Here is an 18,139-nt window from a genome sequence, read left to right as displayed (position 1 = left end):
AAGTACTGAGTTTGTTACGCCTGTAGATATATCTTTGATTTAGGGTAGTAGCAACAGTTTTTGACCACATCTCGTATATATTCACGATAATAAAGGCACAATTAACTGCGCGTGTTTGGTATATTGTAGACTAGCTGTTGCCCGAGACTCCGTCCGCACGGCGTAAAAAAACATAATAAGTAGCAAAGTGTTCTTTTAGATTATGTTCTACATCTGTGCCAAATTACATCAATATCCGTTGAGCCCTTCCGGAGATACCTTCAAACAAACATCCATCAATCTAAACATTCGCATTTATAATATTAGTAAGATCATGTTTTTAGAATATTGTGTGTCAATACAAGTAAAAAATAGAGCCCTTAATCACATGAGTAAAATAATTTTAGAGATAACCTTTAGTTATTAAAAACATAACTAAATTAAATTAATCGTTATTTTGGATTTTTTTTTAATGTGTAAATAGAACTGACAGTTGGCAAGATTTTGTAGGCATATTTTGACTGTTCTGTCTATATTTTACATAGTCTATGCAACTGCCATGTATAATGTCGAAAGCTAAAGTTTTGTAACAATCGTTTCAAATACATTGTATAAGATTGTGTCATCATTTATTGAAAAGCAATTTATTTAAATGCTTTGTGTTAAGATATTTAATTTCATACTAATGGATGTATTTCTCATTTCAATAAGATTACAATAGTTATTTCTATATTTACTGTAGCTTAAGTCTTTAGATTTTAGTGACATTGTAGTGATCTAGTAATAAAAATGTTAGTTTTTAACAATATTTCATTCCTCTTATTCCTCTTGTAAATCTTTATATAAGCATATATTATATATTAGCATAAGTCTCAGACCTCTGAACATAGACAGGCTATAGGCTGTAGTATTTTGTGCCATTTTGATTTTCACAATTCTGCTGACTGCAGTTGATTGGTGCTAACAATAGATATAAAATTAACTGTGAGTCACATTGACAGGCACGTTCAAGTCGGAACGAATTATAAGTTTTCGCTTCCAACTAATGACCTATACATCTATAGAGATTCGTGGCATAGGTCCATTGGTAACACACGGTAGCACTATCTTTTGATTACTGTACTGTTTCGTTTAGTTTAGAAATACTGTTGTAATATAAATATAGTGCATCAGAACTATACCATATTAAGTTGTGAATCGTGATGGTAACATGATCACATCATGGGGATTGCAATAACATACCTATAGACTCTGTTCCGTTGAAATTAGGGTCATATTCCCTCAGCAGTTTTTATATGTAAAGGATTGCAACTTGCTCGGATGTATAGACTGTACTCCCTTGTGTTAAAGGTCATATTCAATCAGCAGCGTTTACTGTTTTTTTACCGCGTACACACATTACAATGTGTCATGTAATGGACTCTATGGCGTTTGTAATTAAGGTCAGGTTCACTCAGCAGCATTTCACCTTGGCTCACTTAGCGATAACTTAGTTTAGTGTGTAACTGTGCTAAGTAATATGGCTACGTTGTAATTTACTTTGATAGATGAGATTTAGCTAGTAAGAATCTAAATTAAATACTTTTTTATTACTATTACTGTCGGATGGGAAAAATATGTTTTTTTTGTGATAGGGGGCTAGACGGAAAAAAATTCTTACGAAAAGTTGTCACGACACTTTTTGCTATAGTATGTTAACGACGAATGAGCGCTACTTCACCATGGCAACGACGTGACAATATATAACGAAAATTCATAGAAATAAAATATACTTCTTGTGAAGACTTAAGTTTTTTATTCATAGAATAAACATTGGTTCCTTCACTAATTAATTGAAAGGAACTTCGTTCCATCCGGGTGTCCCAACACACCTCTCAAGTTTTTTTTTATTTTTTACTTAACTATGAGGTCGTCTTAAAGTGATAGTTGTTTCTGTATTTATTTTAGAGCATGCACTTTGGCAAATTTTACATATTTTTTTCGGTGGTCATATAAATCTTTTTTTTATAAAAAAAATGTAGAATTTTACTCTGGAAATCTTTTAATTACGTCATATATCTTTCTTGATAAATGTAATTTGTCGTATTTTAGGAAAAGATAAATGTTGATATTCGTATTTCTGTGTTGAATTAATTGAATTGTCAGCTGATGTTGTCAAAGTTATTTAGGCGGAAAGATTTCTTGCCGTGTTTGGCATTGGTCCAGTTTCATCGGTATCTAAAAGTTTTCTATATGGGTTGTTGCTTTAACTTCTTTTATAAGTTTGTTGTTATAGACATACTTGATGTCGTCCGCGACTCCGTTTGCATTAAAAAAATCTTAATTTGTAGTCTTGTGTTTTTCCAGACTCTTTTTTATATCTATGCCAAATTTCATCGACATCCTTTGAGCCGTTCTGGAGATAGATAAGTAACAAACATCCATCCATCATACATATCCATACATAACATATTTCTGGAAGTTGTTTAATATAATCCCAGAATATGCTTTAATCTATTTATTGATAAGTTTTTTATTTGTCTAAACTATTGTTGTCGCAACATGTTTCGGCTGTGACAACTCAAGTTTAATAGGATTCGATTATATTTCTAAATAAAATATGCGAATGAAACATTTGTTTCGAGTTTGTTATCAAAATTGTAACGTAACGTTGTATTATTTATAAACATTATGTATTTCAGGCGCGGTGTAGGTGTGTCCCAAACTATGACGCAAACGACTGCAATGAAAATATATTTGATATAATTTAATAGTGGAATAGAACTCGAATATGTGTTTTTTATATTATACAAGGTGACAAAAGAGCTAGTAGGTTAGTGTTAAAACTATTGCCCTTTATAGTCATCTGCAATAACACATTGGAGAGGATGAACTGAAAAAGGAACCTCAGTCTAATCTAACTCCATGTCCCATGCTTATCCTTCCAGGTTGACGTGGGAGAAGAACTTGAATTTGTTCATCACTTATAGATTTAATTTACAGACTCATTATGAGTAAAACCTTTACAATTAATTGGTTGCAGTTTAATAAGCTAATATTGTTATTAATGCTGTGTTTCCTTTGCCAACAGATGCCAGCAAGGGTTTGCGGAGCAATCTTCTGCGGATGCGCAGGTCAGCACTTGGCAAATCAGCCCCAGCTCTCTCCGTTCATGTGGTAAGTCCTTTAAAATTATATCTTTATGTTCTAACTAGCTGTCGCCCGCAACTCTGTCCGCGAGGAATTAAAATAATAGGATAAATGTCCATATGTAAATCGAGAATAGAAAATCACATTGGTACATGGCGGGATTCTAATCCAGGACCTACAGATTGCAAGTCAAGTGCTTAACCCCTGAGCCACCGTCGCTCTGATGTATATGTGCTGACGTCATAATATTAGATCTCTGCTAATTTGTACCATGTCTAGTTTTGTATAATAATGCAATTGTTGTATGTATATAGAAGGAGCAATGTGCTGTGTCGCGGCGACCATCCCGGCTGCCTCCCCCTCCGCCACATCACAGGCTATCTCTGGTGGTAAGTCACTCATTCCTACTGTTATAAACGAGAGTTTCCAAAACATGTTCAGACATATTTTATATTAATTTAAATTTAAATTAAATTTATTTTAATTTTAATTATCATACTAATCTAATTTTATTTTATATAAATTTAAATTTAAATTAAATTTCTTGATCCCACAGTCAAATTATTTGTATTTGTATTTTGTATTGTATTGTAAATAAATAAATAAATAAATAAATAAATAAATAAATAATAAATAGTCATCAGATAGATCTGTATGAATATAGCCTACGTTTTTAACTGATGAACCTGTTTGTGAATCTTTTTTTAAGTATAAAAATCTACTAGTATTCTAGTTATTTAAAAAAAAAAACAAAAAAATGGGACCCACCTGCAAGCACTTCCTTTCGATTAAAATAATTTTTATCAAAATCGGACCACCAGGGGCCGAGTTTCGCGGTAACACACATAAAAAAAAAAAAAAAAAAATACAGTCGAATTGATAACCTCCTTCTTTTTGAAGTCGGCTAAAAATGAGATTCCGTTCACGTATTACTTTCCATTATTTTCACAGAATCATGACGATGTTGACTGATTCAATTAGGTAACTAAAAGTAAGAGCGCATTCATTTGTATAACTCACAAAATGTTTGTGTTTGGACTCTATGGTTTTTTGTTCTTACGATATCATTTCTGTACGGATTGCTAGTTAAAAACATGATAGTTTTTAAATTGTTTAAACTTTCGTGAGACATTATAATTAATTAATTAAGAAGCGGCTTAACTCACGTTTGATCGTCCGGTGACGGCACCGACTTGGGACCCATCGGGGGTCCATCTTCAGGGCGGGTGTTTATTCCGAGGACTTCGCGGTCGCGTCGCGTCTCGCACTGATAGTTTCGCACTCTTATCATGATAGTTTTGTTGTTTAATTAAATGACCGTATATTTTCACTGGCGAAATAGATTGTTGTTTCAAGTTTTTGAATAAGAAAGAAAGGGATGACTAGTAGTAGTTTTAGTACTAGTCTCGGCCTAAGAAAGCTATGGAGGTAAATTAAATATGACGAATTTAAGTTCTAAATGTTCAAAACTTCTTATATTGTGCTTGTAGTTGAGATGTTTCCAATTTTGTCATGTGTTCTTCCATATTATTGTAGTCGACTCATGTTTGTTTACAGTTAATAAATTGCAAATTTTGTGGTTTACAGTTACGTGCGTGACGATTGGTAAAACCACAGTTCAAGGACGATGTTTAACCGTTGATTTCTTGCACTACCTGTGGGTTTCTAAGACCAAAATCTAAGTATAAAACATATCGTCATCCCTGTCATTATCTTTGACAAAACAGTGATAACAATATGTTTTATACGGAACTTTTCCTGTCAGAAACGTAGTAAGGTAGATTTATTTTATGCTTAGGAACATGTAAATCAAGATATTATTCGAAATTTTAATTGATCAAGGCAGAGTAATATTTTGTAAATAATGTCAACTTTTCGAACTGAACTAACAGACAAAGTACATTAGACATTAATGTATTCATTAAAAATATATTCCATAAGTTAAAAACGCACCCTTTTGTTCCAACCCTTTAAATTATAACGCATTGCTTTAAGGGTACAATTTACATATACGTTATTATTACTTAAGATCCCCTTTTAACTCATCAGTATTTTGCAGAAATCTATATATATAAAAGAAAGTCGTGTTAGTTACACTATTTATAACTCAAGAACGGCTGAATCGATTTGACTGAAAATTGGTGGCCAGGTAGCTTAGAACCAGGAAAGGGACATAGGATAATTTTTACCCCGTTTTCTATTTTTTTTTCCGCGCGGACGGAGTCGCGGGTAAAAGCTAGTAACATATAATTTAAACTTTATCTCAATGGAATAAGGTTCAATGAAATTCTAAAGTATACTAATGCACTGCTATGCACAGGAAATTTTCCCACAGCGAAGGGCCCGTGATTGAGTTCAATAGTTTACGAGCCTCCCCGTTTCCCGCTCGAGAATGCATTCCCCTTCCCGTTCCCCTCGCCTTCCTCCTTTCCAATGTTCCCCTTGGAACTCTGTTGACCTTTATGTCAACAGCAATCTTATCCCGCGGCAATGCCTGCGTTGGATATGAATATAAAACTGTTTTATGCTAATATTACTAAAATAATTTCCTTTTAGTTGAAAAAATATTAACAGTGATTTTCTGAGACCTATATCTATGTTTTGTCAAGATAATGACAGGGAAGAAAATATTTTTTATAAAGAGATTATTGTCTCAGAAACCAACGGTTAATATTCATGGTATCTATCGATCCATCTGACGAAAAAGAGTAGTAAATCTCTTATAATATCTCGTAATAGATGTAGCTCTTTTCATTCGACGAAAAGAGTTACATCTCTTACGAGATCTTACAGTTGGTGATTTTAGATATATCCTTTTGATCGGATGCAATATTGGAATAATATTGGAACTGCGCATCGTTTTAATTAGTTGTTGTTTTTAGTTAGTCTATAATGATGTTTTTCTTGGCTGGCATCATTGGATAACTGTATATCTCTGCTCTGTGGCAAAACTGATAAACAATGGATAATTTATTATTACTTTTGATATAAAGAGAGTCTTTTCAGACTTGCAAATATTATTTCTTCAAGTTTATTTTTGTTGAGTGAATTCTTTATCAATTTTTATTGTTTTTCGCATTGTTTATGAGCAATTTAATTTTAGTAGCGCCACCAATGTTAACACAGAACTGGCACATATTGGCGCCGCAAATTATTTATGAAAAAATGTATAGAATAGAGTTGTCTTTTATTTATATTCATTAATACTTCGTGTGTGTTTTCTTCACGTTTTAACGTGTTTGTTTTGTATATACAGTCAAAACCGTTTATGGCGACATCGTTTAGAACAACATACCGGTTAAATTGACCAAAATCAAAGGTCCTGGCTGAATGTTATATACATATCTTTCCTATTAATAACTGTCACCGGTTGTTACAACTATCGGTTTTTACGACTCAATATGAGTAGTCCCTTCGATGTCGTTATAACAGATTTTGACTGTATATATTTTTACGTTTCGTAGTGTATCTAATATATAAAATTCTCGTGTCACAGTTTTCGTCACCGTACTCCTCCGAAACGACTTGACCGATTCTCATGAAATTTTGTGAGCATATTGAGTAGGTTTGAGAATCGGCCAACATCTATTTTTCATTTTTTTTATCTGCGCGGATTCGCGGGCGACAGCTAGATGTGTATAAAAAATAAACAGTCTCTTTTATCGAAGTAAAGTGTCGTGTTTCACTGAACATGCATCAATATTTGCCGACCTATCGCAATAGTGATCCGAAAATCTGATCTTGCGTTTAGAGATATCGATAAGTTTTAAACTCTTTCATAGTATAAAGTTAAATAATCTTCGGAACGATCTGAAGGATCTATTATAACGTTAGTCAATTTTTATGTAACCTAACCACTTTTCATTTTTAGTTAGTAGAAAGTTATGTTTTTTGTACAATTTTTTTGTAATTTAGCGACATACATTTCATATGTATGACTAACTGTTGGTTTCTAAGGCCAAAATCTCTATATAAAACATATCTTCATCCCTTTCATTATCTTTGACAAAAAAGAGATAAAAATATATTTTAAACGGGGACTTTGGTCTCAGAAACCAACGGTTAACGATCGCTTGACATGAGTGTCATTGAGTAGTCGAGGATGCTACAAAGCTTTAACAAGTCTGTCAATAGCACGGCTGATATAGGTATACAGAAGTTTTTAAACATAGAAATAAAACTGAATTGCTGCCAAATGTGTTTGTTAAAACAAAGTGAGAGTTTTGAAAAATTTTAACTTAATTAGAACTTAATCGACGTTCTTGTTACACTTTTCTAAGATCGTAAATGTTGCCTTGTTTCCATATTCTATCTTTAAAGAAATGTTTTTCAATCAAATCTTACTAATATTATGAATTAGCTGTCGCCCGCGACTCCGTCCGTGCGGGATTAAAAAACTTAGTAGCCTACATGTTCTTCCAGACTATGTTCTACTATGGCAAATTTTAGTTAGTTCCATGCAACCGTTCTGGAAACACCTTGTAACAAGCACCTATACATCTATCTTAACATTCGCATCTATATATAAAAAAGAAAGTCGTGTTAGTTACACTATTTATAACTCAAGAACGGCTGAATCGATTGGACTGAAAATTGGTGGGCAGGTAGCTTAGAACCAGGAAGCGGACATAGGCTTATTTTTACCCCGTTTTCTATTTTTTTTTCCGCGCGGACGGAGTCGCGGGAAAAAGCTAGTTTATAATATTAGTGAGATTCAAAAGTTTGGATGGTTGGATGGATGTTTGTTTCTACGTATCTTCAAAACGAATCAATACGGATCACGCTGATTTTGGCCAAGATGTAAACGTAGTCTGGAAGAACACATAGTCTACTAATTAAGTTTTTTTTAATTCTGCGCGTACGGAGTCGTGGGCGATAGCTAGTTTAAAATACATATGTTTTGCATAAATTGTATCGTATAAACATAAAAATAAATACGTAATGTTTAGGTCAAATGATAAGGTCAGTATTAGTGAATATTAAAGAGACACTGTCGCTTGCTAATAGCATATTAATACTTGTATGTTGTATAAAAACAATAGGTGTTTGACCCTAACGAAAACATTACGTGTTTAGTTGTAGATATGGGTAAGAAAACACTCAAAGGTTCTTAAGATACATGAGTTGTAAACCCAATAACTGTTACTCCCTCAACCTGCCCTTATCCCTATGGTGGGTCGGCACAGTATGTACTCCTCCATACATCTCTATCAGCTGTCATATCTGAATTTACCTCCTTCTTACGCATATCATCTTTCACACAATCCATTCATACCTTCTTTGGTCTTCCTCTACCTTTATAGCCATTCACATTCAATCATTCATCACTTGAATTAAAGTATAGTGTGAGAGTCAAATCTATATCTATATATATAAAAGAAAGACGTGTTAGTTATACTATTTATAACTCAAGAACGGAGTCGCGGGTAAAAGCTAGTATAGTATGGACAAAAAACTGAAGATCGCAGATAGGCGTGAAGTACTTTAGTGTTTCGTTTGACGAATTAGCTTTCTTACAATCTTCCTTTACTATATCTAAGATGTCTATTGATTGCATAATATTAGTTTAGGGATTCATGTAACTTTAAAACCTATCCCCTAAAGCCTCCAACACACTATTGCGAAATCGAATTGGAAACAGAAGCGAAACAATAGACTGCCTAATATTAAACTTTTTGATATAGAACCGTCGTATGTTTGGTTCTTTCTGGCGAACTGTTTAAACAGGTTCGCTATGAGAATACGGAGTCTGTGGTGCGCTTTCGTATGTCTGTGTGCTATAAGCATGGAACTAGATGCTAGGCTAGGAACTTAGTGACTAGAGTTTACATTTATATCTGTATGCAGATCGCACGGTGCGTGAAAGAGAGGTTTCAATATACAAGGACAGGTTGAGTTGTATGGTCGGTCTACAGTTCGCCGAACCTAGACCCGGGTCTTTTGTTTTTTGACTACTTGTCTAGTATAACTAGTTGTCGCCCGCGACTTTGTATACGCGGAATTAAAAAAAAAATAAGTAGCCTATGTGTTCTTCCAGACTATGTTCTACATGTGTGCCAAATTTCATCAAGATCCGTTGAGACGTTTCGGAGATATCTTCAAACAAAAATCCATCCATCCACCGAAACATTTGGATTTATGATAGTAGTAAGATGTTATTTTGTATATAACAAGATATTTGTATGGGAGGTATTTGTTTGATGTGTGCCAGTGCTCTATTTTTTTACTATAGTTTTTTTTTAAAACAAACCACGTAAATCGATTTTCAAATAAGAAAACATACTTTGTAAACACTCACCAGTATCAATAAAACTGAATCTTTAAATAGTAACTAAAAAGATATTAGAAAAGGAAGCCGCCAACGTATTATGATGCAGTTTTTATCATCGCTTAGTTAAAATCTTTTTGAACTTTATAAAGTGAAATATTGATGTTTATGTGATAGATTATTCTGAGTAAGGTCTCAAACGAGGTTGTGATGTTGATTTGATGAGTAATCGATATAACGTTTTGCAACGACAGCGATTGCTACGTGGGTGCATTAATATTGAGGCTGTCACTTATAAGACCTTTTTCAACTGAACAACTAATTACGCACAGCTAACATAGGGATGTTAAAATTGAATGGAAAAATCGATTATTTGAAAATAGATTTTTAAATTCCTAACCAAAAATCGATTAGTCGATTAATCGATTTTTATAGAAAAAATAATCGATTCCTAAAAATCGAAAAAAAAAAATAATCGATTATTTTTTTCACATCCCTAGCTACTAATATGGCAAATGCTAGCACGCCACGGTACATTTAATATATAAAATTCTCGTGTCACAGTTTTCGTTCCCGTACTCCTCCAAAACGGCTTGACCGATTCTAATGAAATTTTGTGAGCATATTCAGTAGGTCTGAGAATCGGCCAACATCTATTTTTCATTTTGTTTTAACTGCGCGCGGACGGAGACGCGGGCGACAGCTAGTAGTATATATACATTGCTCAGAGGAATAGAAGTCTATTTCCATACTGCACATATTTAAATTCGTGTATTCTTTGTGTAGGTCGGTTCAGGGCGGTGCAGTTCTCCTGGTACGGGCCCGCTGTCGCCGGCGGAGGGCCCGCGCTGGCCGCACGCTCACCATGCCCATCCTCTGCATCACGCTCTCTTGTCGTCCAGCGTCAAACGCGGCAAGGAGATGTGAGTATAATGTTATATACGTTATTCGATTCGAAAAAAGTTATATCTCTAATGAGATCCTTTAATTCCTCCTTTAAAGTGTTGCTCTGAGATCTCATAAAGTATGTTCCTCTTTTCATCAGATGGATCGATATTATTCGGCCAACAATGCCGCCTAATGAAATGTTCCCTCGAGTAGGTTAACCATAATATGTAATTTTCGTATTTAATATGTTTAAAATACCAAGTTGGTTTACTTTTTTTACATTCAAAATTACACGTGACATGTCAAGTGACACTCAGGTGAGTCACGATGTTTGAGATCTCAAATCTCTTACATTATGTCAAAGTTTCTACCGAAATACAATATTTTTTAGTATAGGTTAACACGGAACCTAGTACTAACGAATGCAAAATTGAATTGAAGGACGATGATGACACAATATCTCGTGATATGTTTTTATAATAACGTGAACTTGTTTGCGGGACTGTACGTATGTCATAAAGTCATGATGCATACAGTAAAGTTTAAATTTTATGTTCTTTTGTTTTTCGCTGACCCTTATTTTGTATTGACTTAAAGTACATATTCCAAAATGTACTTTATCATTCTTTTTTTATCTCTTAATTTGATTAGTTAATATCGTAGAGTTGAATACTTTAGTGGCTGAAATTATATATTTATTTTATTGTTTATATTTTAACGGTTATGAATTTACGGTTGGTAATTTAGTTTCTTAAAGGAAAGCCATAACCGCAGTTTCCGTTGTTAGGTAGATATTTGTGTTAAAGGAAATTATGTTCGAATCAAAATTTATTCGTAGAAATTGAAACATACTTCACGAGTCATCTACTCTACTACTGAAAAAAGTTACATCTCAAGGGTTCTAATAAGATATGTAACTCTTTTCGTCAGTGTAGGTGGTATAGATTACGAGAACGTTCCAGTAAATGTCACCTTTTTATCAATTGACAAATGCTAGTCTGATGTTCGCCAGAGTTACGTTAAATTGTAATACACTGGAATCAAATACTAGGCTAGGCTATGTATACAAGAATTATCGCATAAATGTCACTGGTCTATGGTTTAAATTAGAACTTGGATTGATCGAAGCACATGTTTAGAAACATGTCGTCATCTCGCTTTTTATCTTTTAAGAAACACAGACGAAGATGATTCAATACAAGTGTAGCCCTTATTTATTAACTCTTTTGAATTTATTTATAAAAATTGGAATTTAAGAGCATTGGTAAAAATAATGCTGGCTGGATTTTTAAATTGAATTCAATTTCTTGTTATTTTTAATTTTTTTTTTTATAAATATTACGAATGATTTTTCATGTCTGTGCCTCAGAAACAAGGATATGTAAGTAATAATAATTCATATTGAAATATGGTGTTTACTAAGACTAAGATACGAGTATGTTATATGAAGATGAGACATAAATTGACTAATGACACATCAATTAATGACTCAATGTTAAGTAATCGTTCAAAATATCTGCTTCAAAATGTTGAAGAAAGAAAAACACGAAGTATATCTCTCAACAATGTTGTACATCTTTTGATGAACCATTGCCGTAGGTTTCATCTACTCAAACAGCTGTTAAAAACATATAGAAATCCTGGATCTCTTTCATTGTCTTCGAAAAAGTAGATATAAAAATATTTTAGTTTCGTTTTATAAGTTCTAATAGCGCAGTTTATTATCTTACTCTTACTAATATGATAAATGTGAATATTTAGATGGATGGATGTTTGTTTGAAGGTACCTCCGGAACGGATCAACGGATCTCGATGATATTCGGCATAGATGTAGGTAGATCTTAGTCTCGTAGAATACATCGACTACTTATTGTTTTTATACTTTTTTAATTGCGCGTGGACGGAGTCGAAGGCGACAGCTAGTAATTGTAATGTGAAGAGAAAACATATCTTTAATATTCCCTATTTATCGCTAGTTCTTATAAAGCAAGGTTTCGAGGGCGGTTCAATCTAGTATGCATAATCCAAGCTCTCTTTGCTTCAGCGGGTATAAACCAAGGTCTGTTTTAATGTTATTTGAGCCATCTTAACACAAATATTGTTGTTATAACTTTTATAATTTTTATTTTATGTTCTTTCTAAACTAAAAATAAATATAACGATGACGAATCGTTTTTAACAGTAACAAATCTTGTATTGTTAGTTATGTGATAAGTATTTATTATAATATTGGATGTCGCCCGCGACTTCGTCCGCGCAGATTAAAAAAGAAACGTAATTAGTAGTCTATGTGTTCTTCCAATCTATCTTCTATATCTATGTCAAATTTCATCGAGATCCGTTGTGTCGTTTTGACATCCGCATTCGCATTTATAATATTAAAGACTCGCTTTGTTTTTGTATATCTAAATTGCACATTCTATAAATTTTTTATCGTTAGTGCTTGAAACGATTAACCGTTGGTTTCTGACTTCTAAATCTTCGTATAAAACATATCGTCATCCCTGTCATTATCTGAAACGTAGATTTTGGTCTCAGAAACCTACGGTCATTAATTATTTGAAAATTCTTAAAATGTCGATGCATCACAAAACACGTAAACTTCACAATAATTTTAATACAGTCATCGATTCCGTTACCTTTAAGTTTTATCTATACTCGTATTGACGCATGTGTTTTCGTGCAAAATGTGCATATCAGATAAAATTTATTAAATTGACTGAACTCTTTATATCCAGATAGCAATAATGGACATTTCATTCAAGATATCAAGTACATAACTAGTAGAGGACGTTCTAAATGTACTTAGTTTTTATATAATAGACTAGCTGTCGGCCGCGATTAGGTCCGCGCGGAATTTAAAAAAAAATTAATTAGCCTATGTGTTCGGCCAGTCTATGTTCTACATCTGTGCCAAATTTCATCAAGATCGGTTGTGCCGTTCCGAAGATAACTTCTTACAAATATTCATCCATCTATCCATCTTAACTAAACTTTCGCATTTATAATATTAGAAAGATTGATGACCATAGGTGTAAAAGACTATCGCTTATTATGATTGATTATTGCTGTTGCTTTTTTTTGGTTTTGACTATACGTTTTGCATTTGTACAGAGATGGCAGAAGATGGTCGGTAGCGTCGCTGCCGTCGTCCGGGTACGGCACCACTCCGGGAAGTTCCAGTTTGTCAGTAAGTATTTACTCCATGTTAACTATAAGTTAAATGTGTAATACAGGCTGGGGGGGGGGATCAACAAAAGATACCATGCTTTCTGGGAGAAAGCCAGTTTTATGTGAGACTAGACTCACAAAAACTCTCTGGTGAGAGTCATCGGGATTCTCTGCACAGGACTTCTGCACGACTGACTGACTTCTGACTGACGTTACATGCTTAATCTACAGGCAAACCTTATTGTGACATCTCTCTGTCCTTATCTATCTATGCATAGTCGACGCCTATTTCAAATAATTTCTCATTTTAGTCCTCACTCCATTCATAATCATGTCTCCTTCCCTGATTTATATTTACGAAATATTTTCGTTTGTTTATTGTCCTTTTAGAAGTCATCTTTCTATTGTTTAAACTTTCGTGAGATCATAATTAATTAATTAAGAAACGGCTTAACTCACGTTTGATGGGTCCGAAACTAGTCGGTGCCGTCACCGGACGATCAAACGTGAGTTAAGCTGTTTCTTAATTAATTAGTCATCTTTCTACTTTAAAAATAACCATAATTTAGTGATTTTTTATATCTGTAACGGCAGTTTCCACCACACTTCGCTGACAATGATCTCCGATAGTAATGAGCGGAACAATAACTTTATCGGCCGCTCAGTCAATGCACCTAACTCGTCGGGCTTCGAGATTAGCGGTTTTACAGCTTCACTCGATTAGTCGTTTGACACGTGCGATACCAACTATAAAATATTTTTTTTATTTTATGTATGTTGATGATTTTTTAAACAGACCGGCAATTTTACTGAAAATCAATGAAATAAGTAATCCGCGTATAATTCATTGAAAAATTCTTCATTACGTTCCGTCATCGTTTTTTTTTTTTTTAATTATTAAATATATTTTACATCAAGATTTGGCGGGTCTTATAAGCGAGAGAAACAGCTTGTGTTATACTGACTAACAATTGCACTGTGTGGTCGCCAACAGAAAAAACAACAGCGATGCGAAAAAAAATGTGAGCCGTCATGGGACGCCTGGCAGATGTGAAACATCGTGTGTGTACAAGTAATATGCATAAAATATAATATTATTAAAATAATATATATATATATATACACACCTCAGTATAGCGTGGCGACCCGTCGCCACACCGTACACTCCACATAAAATATATATGTCATCGCCACGGCAAGCGTCGCCACGCCAACAATTCGGTTTACAAGTGAGCCTATAGATGTTTCACATCAAAAAGCACATCACGAGTTTATTCGTGGCCGGTCAGCAACGTTCGGCCATAAAAACACGAGTTAACTCGTGACCGGTCAACAAATTATTAAAATCAATTAAAACAATTTTAAGCGTATTAGAAATAAATCTTTGTGTTTTTATGTGAATCATTTTGAAATAGGTTAAGATGGTTTCATGGCCATTTACGTGAAAGCGATTCACGTTGTCTTCCTGGCCCAACGCCGGTAGTTTATTGCATGTGGGGTTAATTGATTCGAGAAGTGGCAGTAACTTACGTGATTTTGTTTTATACGGTTTAGCTGAACTATTTACACTTACTGAAATTAATCTTTGCAAATCTGCAATACGATATTAAAAAAGCTATCGCTTGACCATAATCCCACCCGATGAAGTGATGATGAGGTCTAAAGATGGTACGCGCTAGCTTTGTAAATGCCTATTCACTCTACTCTTGAAGGCCCCCAAATCGTACTTGGATGGAAAAAATGACGCCGGCAACTTATTCCTCAATCCTTTGCAGTACCCACAAGGAACGATGATTCAAACCTTTTCGTTCGAACTCGCGGCACTCTAGCATAAGGATGGATTCCAGCCGTATGTCTGAACGTCCGATGGTAGAATAGTGATGGTGGAATTATATCAAGTAATTAAGTTAGATGTGCTTGTGTAGCGAGCCTAACTTCAAGAATGGTTTTCTGTCTGTATGTGTTCGTTAGTTGAACTTGCAGAGAATTTATTTATTACCAACCCTTGAATTCATTATTAAAACGATTTTGTTTCTAATCACTTTATAGTTGTGGTTGAAAATCGTATGCACACGTATCGTGAAAAATGAAAACATTGTAAATTAACATATTTAACACGTCAGGTGCGTTACATACTTATATTTTCGTCTGGTACAAACTTATTTGAGTAATTTGCGATATTTTCAATTTTATGTAGTTGTGAAAAGGTTCATTTTTCTTTATAAGAGTTATGGAGTTTGATCTTGAAAGCGGTCCAAGAATCTGCGATGTTATCTACGTCTTGAAGCGTTGATAAACACGAGAGGCTGTGATGACCTATGGCAAGATGAACGTAATGTTTTCTTTTAGACAGCACTTCGTATTTATAAGACCTTCCTTGTGATTAACTGCAGTGATGATGCATTTAGTGAAGTATAGGTATTTTAACTGTGGTACATAACTCAACAACAACCTTGCACCTTGTTGGGTGCACGAATGGGTCGGATCACACAATGCAATACCACGACCCACCACGGTCATCTGTCTGACAATCCATTGATCAATTTTTGAAGGACTTCACCTTGTAGGTATATGTCATAGAACATTCGAAACTCGTTGGCCGAATAATGTACGTACCTTTGTCTAAAATTTTCAGTCGTTGTTTGTTTTTAATTAAAAATGTATAAAGGCAGCATTGTGACACCCTAGGGTGTTAACTTAATATTTACATGTCATGACATTAGAAATATGAGTATGACACATGAGGTCATATGTACCTAAATATAAACAAGGTAAATGAAGTCGTGTACGACCACGCCTTTGTAGAATACCTCGTGATGACTAGTTTACTATAGCTGTGTTGTCCATTACCTTTCTTTACTCTTTAATCTTATCTTTTAACAAGACGCAGCATTCAATCTCTTAACTCGATAGTCAGTGATTTGTAGATAAAGCTTAATTCGAAAAAATAACAATGGCACGCCCTTCATCTTAAGACAGTTTTACACTTTTTATTTTAACTTTTTCTATTCTGTTACCAATTTTTTTTTATGACGATAATAGGTTTTACAAGACATTTTTAGAAGTTATTTTAACCTTAAAGAAGTTTTATATGAAAAATTAAATGTAATAGATCGCTAACTAAAAGAAATGCTTATGTCTGGTTGAGTTGAAATATAATGGTAATAGATTTGAGGTCAAGGTCCCATCCGGTCCGCTGCCCACTGAGAGTCAAGTCTGTAACAATCTTGTTATGCCCATCTAAGCAATGTCGAGTCCCCTTAATTTATTATAATAATTTTATATTTGTTAGCATAATTAAATCAGTGTTGAAACAATATTTAAATTTTAAAAGTATACTGCTCTAGTTTAGACTGTCACTCAGAGTTATTAAGTGGCTCTCTAAAGCAGGGATTCCCAAAGTGAACTTAAGGCATTGCTAATTCTCACTCTGTCTTCTTCTATTGACCTAAGTCAAAATGAAAAATAAAATAATGGTTCTTAAAAGGTAATTTGGCCATATGGGTCTGAGGTAACAGTTCATTTTAGAAAAGGGGTCACTTGTCTAAAATAGTATGGGGATACCTACTCTAAAGGATGAGGTTTTTGTACAGTTTCGACAGTGTAAAAAGTTTAATATGAAGTTACAGTACTTGTATAATCGTCTATTTGTAAACATAGAAGGAAAAGTTGTGTAAGAACATATGTTTCCTTATTCTCTGGACTATTTACAAACGTCAGTTGTTTAAATCAGATAAGCAGTATTATGGCGTTATTTAGTAAACAACAGGAGTAAAGTCCGTGAGTTTTGAGACACTTTAAGCATGAATGATTGGTAAATGATAGATTTGAAACTGTAAAACGATGAAGGGGTCAAGATTTAGTTATATTTGAAGAGATTGTATAGAGGTTCACAGACAATTCAAATATGTTCTACTTTGAATGGTAGAAATGCGCAATATTTATTTCCTTTGCGAAGTAGTCTATTATTTAACACTAGGCAAACATTTCTCATATATCAGTTTAGAACAATCAGATTCACTGTATGCGTTTCTCAAATGTTGCAGTCACAATGCTCGTCCCAGGAGCGGTTGCTGGCGGCGCAGGGCGCGTACGAAGCACCGCGCGCGCCCTGCCCGCACTGCCAGCAACACCAGAACTCGCTCAAGTAAGTTTAAACCTTATAACCTGAGTCATAAAGTCTATTCTACTTACCATTGTCCAGCATCATCATTTGTCACAGAGTATTTTTAAGATACAAATAGAGTTACATTCAAGTAAGTGTACACCTTATTGCATTTTCTTCTACGCTATGTTGTCCAGCTCCAGATCTTATTACAGAAATTTAGGCTTTGTCACATAGGAAATAGAGTCCATTCTTCTTGTATTCATGTCCGAAGGTCGTCAATCAGCCATAACAAAGTCACGAATTTCTTGGTTTCACTGTATTATATTTTTTACAGTCGAAGGACGCTATGGTAAAATGGTACTTGATATTTTGTGACCATCATTATCCATTTATAGTTATCATTAGTTATGGATGGATTCAGATAGCCAAAGAAATACCAAGCAATTTGTTTTTCTCCATACATCTAACAATTTTCTATACCTTAGAAATGTCAATAAAATTAGTATATTTAGATCGTTGATGTTGTTTTTCGAATATAGATCTTATAACTTGAAGAATAAGAACGGAATTATATTTGGCTATTGGTTCCTTGTAAG

General features: G+C 34.1%; 1 protein-coding gene across 1 annotated transcript in view; it reads left to right on the top strand.

Moving 5' to 3' along the window:
• Nucleotides 1-18,139, top strand: part of LOC106713589 (microtubule-associated serine/threonine-protein kinase 3) — a 48,046-nt gene that overhangs the window by 11,690 nt on the left and 18,217 nt on the right. Inside the window, exons 2-6 of the mRNA XM_045683692.1 lie at nucleotides 3,050-3,135; nucleotides 3,423-3,497; nucleotides 10,163-10,299; nucleotides 13,379-13,454; nucleotides 17,482-17,582. Of these exons, the coding sequence (XP_045539648.1) occupies nucleotides 3,050-3,135; nucleotides 3,423-3,497; nucleotides 10,163-10,299; nucleotides 13,379-13,454; nucleotides 17,482-17,582 (475 nt within the window). The remainder of the gene's footprint in view (nucleotides 1-3,049; nucleotides 3,136-3,422; nucleotides 3,498-10,162; nucleotides 10,300-13,378; nucleotides 13,455-17,481; nucleotides 17,583-18,139) is intronic.

Source organism: Papilio machaon, chromosome 23 (assembly GCF_912999745.1).
Source record: "Papilio machaon chromosome 23, ilPapMach1.1, whole genome shotgun sequence".
NCBI classification, from domain to species: domain Eukaryota; kingdom Metazoa; phylum Arthropoda; class Insecta; order Lepidoptera; family Papilionidae; genus Papilio; species Papilio machaon.
This window is presented reverse-complemented; position numbering and strand designations above follow the sequence as displayed.